Genomic DNA, 5,151 nt, shown 5'->3' on the forward strand with positions numbered 1-5,151 from the left:
CCTTTAGCCGCAAATCAGTGGTCAAAATTTCAAATGCGTTTCTGGTAATAGAACAATATCATTCATCTTTTCCAAAAAAAAATATTGAATTGAACATGTAAGTTGAGTTCCAATTGCCTCATTTCAATGAAAAAATAATTGGGAGCATATCATAATTAGGTAAGAAAGCTGTTATATATACTTTACCAAATAAGTGATATCTTATTTGCGCAATTTTACCCACTGCAATTTAATTCTAACTGACACTAGCACAAAGCACCCTTTTATGTGAATTCGAAAGCTATCGCGTTGCAAATAATTGAGCCACGATGAACATCACTATTTTACAAATTGGGATTGAAATAGCTGAACCAAATGATAACTACAGCTTAAAACACAGTTAGGAGAGCAAATACGCCGTAAACTAGCGCACAGGGATATGCAATGAGCAATTGCTGTCCTTCCATAGCCAAAGCTGCCACAAAGAGTTTACTAGACGCAAAACTTGCCCATCCAACACTGGCTATGCTCAATATTAACCCCAAAGACCCTTTTAGTGATATGAACACAGCGAATGTTGACAGTCCGACCAGCGGCAGAAGGCAGTATCCCAATACACTGACAACTCCAAGAAAACCACATCCGTGCATTGACATTAGATTTAGTAATGTGTACATTCCCAGACTACCCAAAACGCCGATTCCGTAGATGTAGTTAAAATGAATTTTGCCAGCCAGAAGCAACGCAGTTCCGAACGCCAGAGCGAAAACAAGCGGTCCCGCCAAATCGTTATCTTGACACACTGTAGGGTCCGCACTCTTAGTAGGGTGAAGAACTGTTAAAGTTTTCTGTTGTATGTGGTTGAAATTGATTCCCAACTCTTCCAATAGAGGCGGTTCATCTTCGTCGTAATTGTTTGGCGAAAATGCAGATTGAGATAATACAGTTTTTCTCCCTGTTGAGTTGGCGCTCGACGGACTAACTGCCATTTGACCATACAATGAATTTGGATCTTCAGTAGGCTGATAATACTGATTGCTATAGTATGATTCGGGACTCATGTAACCACTCACAACATTTTTGTTTCCGTCGGCATATTGATGTTCGGAGTCAAAATAGTTGTAGTTGTTGGCAGCTTCAATGGAGTATCCTCCGTAGTGCTCGGATCCTTGATCATCATGAACATCAGATGGGCGAAATTGTGTATCCCCGAGAGCATTAGTATTCCACTCATACCCTCCCCATGAATCATAATTCTGTGCCATTGTTCTGAAAGAGTTTCATCAATTATATCTGTACTTCAAGTGATGGTTTGTATGAGTTGTTTGTGCATAGCACAAAGTTCCAATGAATTACGGTGTAAAAAACGGTTGGAAATTTTTAACCTGTCAGGATACAAGGGAAACGAAATCGTCTCAATTTAAAATAGTCACAAAATTGTATCTTCGCTTAAAACAAGCTTGCCAGCCCTTAAGCCATCCGTCGATTAAAAAAATCGAAATCTAACGTGGTATAAAAGTTTGCAAGCAAAGGATTACAAAAAGTCAATTAAATGAAACTCCCCTTAAAGGGTAGTCGGTCAACCCGAGGGAGGCAAGTCAATTCCTATATAAATTTATAAATTCTGACAGTAGTCAACGTCGAATCTGCAACAAGTTCACATTATATAGAACAGCAAGTAGAAAATTGATAGCTACTTTCGAGATTTCTGAAGGGGTGGATTGAATCAAAGAAAAGCACCAAAGGCGAGAAGCACTTTGCTCCTATAGTAGCAATATACCCTCCTCAAAAACGGTTGCATTCAATGCGTCGAGGGCCGCTCGTCACCTGAGCATGCTAGATCCGCTGATGTATATGATTGAGCTTCGCAATAGAGCGAAGCCTATCTTGGTCCTTATGTATGCAAGGATGTCAGCGTAGGAGTCCCCTTCACCTCGCTCAGCGATGCGCTTCAAGACTTTAAGAGAACGTGCTCCTCCAGTGCAGAAAAATAGACGCAGAGAAGAAGGAATAGTCAATAAAAAAGTATATTGATTAAAAAAAAAAACGTTTTCGATCACTGCGTTCATGGTCAGGTTTAACAACCGAATAAAATTATTTACAAAGAATATAAACTTATCTCTGACTCTATCTGTTGAATTCTACGGAATGAGTGAACGTAACAACGAATTTTTGAAATTATTTACAAATAAAAACACTTTTACAACACTTTGTTTACATTAATAACACCAAAATTAATTCACTCTTCATTCCGGAGTTTTTAAAAATCCCGGGTAAATTGTATTCAATTCATGAAAAAGAATTGAATACAATTTTTTACTTTCAATTCTATCTGTTGTTTTCCTTAACTTGTTAAGGTTGGCAAAATTTTGAATTAATTCAAATTTTTTGGATTTGAACTAATACTTCAATGTCAATTCCCGCCCCCAGTACTCGTCACGCGTATTTAGTTGCCGTTTCAGCTTTTTGATGTAGGTCGCTTCTATAGTCATTAGTTTTTCAACCCCGCGACATGCATCTAGAATCTCCCAAAATGCGCTCTACCACAACATTCAACGAAGTGTTGACCCACAAAGGAATCTTTGTTGATTCTCCCAAAATTCTAGTGGTGACATGTGGGCTGGTTTGGCCAACATAGATGGAACTGCATCAATTACATTTAACTTTATATACCACGTGCAATTTCAGATTTTTATCCAACGATGATTTCAGGGTGGGCAAGCAAGTTCTTAATTTACTCGTTGTGAAAATCATTTGAACTTTTTTAAGTCATTTGAAGTCTATTTTTAAACTTTGAGTGATGCTACATCGGTTTAAGTTCATTTTTGTTGAAACTTTTATTTTGTTTGAGATGTTCATTTTTTGAGGGTTTTGCTGCAATCTTTTAGGTCATTTTGTTGTTTTGCTGTAACTTTGTCATTTTGCTGTCATTTTGTTCATGTTTTGGGGGGTTTGCCAACTCAACACCTCTGATTTGTTGTTCAAATTTTAGTTTCTCAATTTGCTCGTGATATTTGTAGGCTTCTTCATTTGACTGGGACACTTTTTGCCTGAGGGTTATATACCTTCTCACAAAGTCATTGAGATTCTCCTTATAAAATCACGCTTTAACCTCTACATAATCGCACGCTTCGTAGACTAAATTAGCCAGGTAATCGCAAATGTCGATTTGTAAGGTTTTCCGCCTGTTTCTTCCCTTTAAGGCGTTGTAACTTTGATGGAAATTTCGTGCCTATAGACTCGACAATTCGGATGGATGATGAGACCCCGTTCGCTAACCGGCAGGGATAAAAAGTCTCTGTGCTTGTTGCTGTGTTTAGGATGAGTAACCATGGATGGGATTAGCCCGTAGCTCTTTATTTTCCTTGTCCTAGTGGTTTAAGTCTGAGCTTGACGTAGTTCTTGTTATGACCGTCAACTTTGTTTGCAAAGATATTTCTCAAATTTTGTGGCGAGACCTTTGCATGCTCACTGAATTCTGCCAGCTGTATTTTTCTTGACAGAAATGTATGACACTGATTCAGTTGAGTCAATGACATGGCCGAGGACTTTATGCACGTCTATTGGAAAAACCTGGTCCTTTTCGGAAACTTTATTGGCTCCCTCTGTGTGCTCTTTTGTGAGGAGGTGGCACTTGATAACCTTGCTCCCATAGTCTTGTGCTATTGCGCGTTAATTATCGTGGAGACGTTTCAGGGATTCGATTGAGCCTGCTTTATTTCAATCATCTGTATGCCACTTTCTGAAAAAAGCTAGAGTGATGAGTTTGCCTGATGACCAGCAGCGTCGCCACTCCATACATTTCCACAACTAATTGGTCGCCGTGAGTTGTGCATGCTTCAGATTTTAGGGTTAGAATATTAGTGTATAGTTTTTATGGTTTTTTGTATGAAGTCGTGAGGAAGGTGTACAAACGACGTGCACAAATTTTGTATATCTCTGAGGGCAAGCTGGCAATTGAGAATGCTAAATGCGTTTTTCGAGCCAATCAACAAGATACCTCCTACGTTTTCATCCTCACATGCGCTTAGGCAGTGAAAGGAGTAATCAACACCACATTTTTGGCCGAGGCATAACTCTTTAATCCAATTAAGTTGGGCGAGATCTTGCTTCGCACATTTCTGATGCTTCATCTCAAGAGTTTTCGTATTATTTTATTAATACCTATAGGTCGAACGCCGGGGCAATTGTTTCTGCGTATCATTGAAGTCATGTTTTGCTTTGCTTTTTAAGAGTCGCCTTTGCAAAACGTTCGCTTCGGTGAAGAGTTCTTTTATGTCCCCTGCTACCCATTGATCAAAGTGTCCGGCAGTCGTTTTCGCGATAGATCCGTCATTGTCTTTTTTGCGACGGGACAAATTGGTGCATAATAAAAGCGAAGATCAATATGATTTCCCCTTTCTCAACATTTTAAGTTACTGAAGGGATTATGCATTATGTGTCAGTGAACGTGAATCTCGCTGTGTTTCTGCTGTTCACGAAAAACGCAGTTCGCCCTTGAACGACTTAATTGTAAATATTCTTCATGCTTTCGTTTAAGTCGGGTTGTCTTGTTTCTCCAGAAATCACAAGACTGGCAGTTTTGATTCTTCTCAGCTTTGATGTGGTACTGCTACTAGCTTGCATAGTCCGTTGAGGTGGTCCTGTTCAGTGTTTGCATATGAAAACAATATGGTGTTGTTTTCCGGATGACAATCCGCTGCATTTCACGTGCATGCAGGTTTCGCAGGAAAAGCAAAAGACATCGCTGCTTTTGAGCTGGTTTGAACATTTGGAACAATGCGTATACAAAGTTACATGTAATGGACGCAATTCCACATTTTCTGGCCAATTAAGCTATGTTGACAGTGGTATTTCAAAACAAACCAAGGATTCTCCGTTTTGGCTGCACCTCTTAGAATATTTGGTACAAGACAGTTTAAGGTGGGACATACTACACAATTTTATCATAGCTGGAAAAAATGATAGCTACTAAAACTTCACATCAAGCTAAAAGCTTTTGAGTATCGGGAGAGGGAGTTGCCATTCAAATTTTTAGTCAAATAAAAATTGTTATGAAAGAATCAAATGCAAATTACACTCTCGCGAAAACATAATATATATAACAAAGATAAGTTTCTTGTAAGAAAAAAATTATAAATGGTAATAAGGCTTCGTCTGAACAAAACATAA

General features: G+C 38.8%; 1 protein-coding gene across 1 annotated transcript; it reads right to left on the reverse strand.

The window, feature by feature from the left end:
* Positions 1-65: 65 nt before the first annotated feature.
* LOC142357057 (protein YIPF5-like) lies at positions 66-1,313 on the reverse strand. Its single transcript, XM_075408775.1, has one exon. The coding sequence runs from the start codon at positions 1,242-1,244 to the stop codon at positions 369-371; it is 876 nt and encodes a 291-aa protein (XP_075264890.1). The 5' UTR covers positions 1,245-1,313; the 3' UTR covers positions 66-368.
* Positions 1,314-5,151: the final 3,838 nt, after the last annotated feature.

Source organism: Convolutriloba macropyga, unplaced genomic scaffold (genome assembly GCF_964194025.1).
Source record: "Convolutriloba macropyga unplaced genomic scaffold, txConMacr16.3 SCAFFOLD_985, whole genome shotgun sequence".
NCBI lineage: Eukaryota > Metazoa > Xenacoelomorpha > Acoela > Convolutidae > Convolutriloba > Convolutriloba macropyga.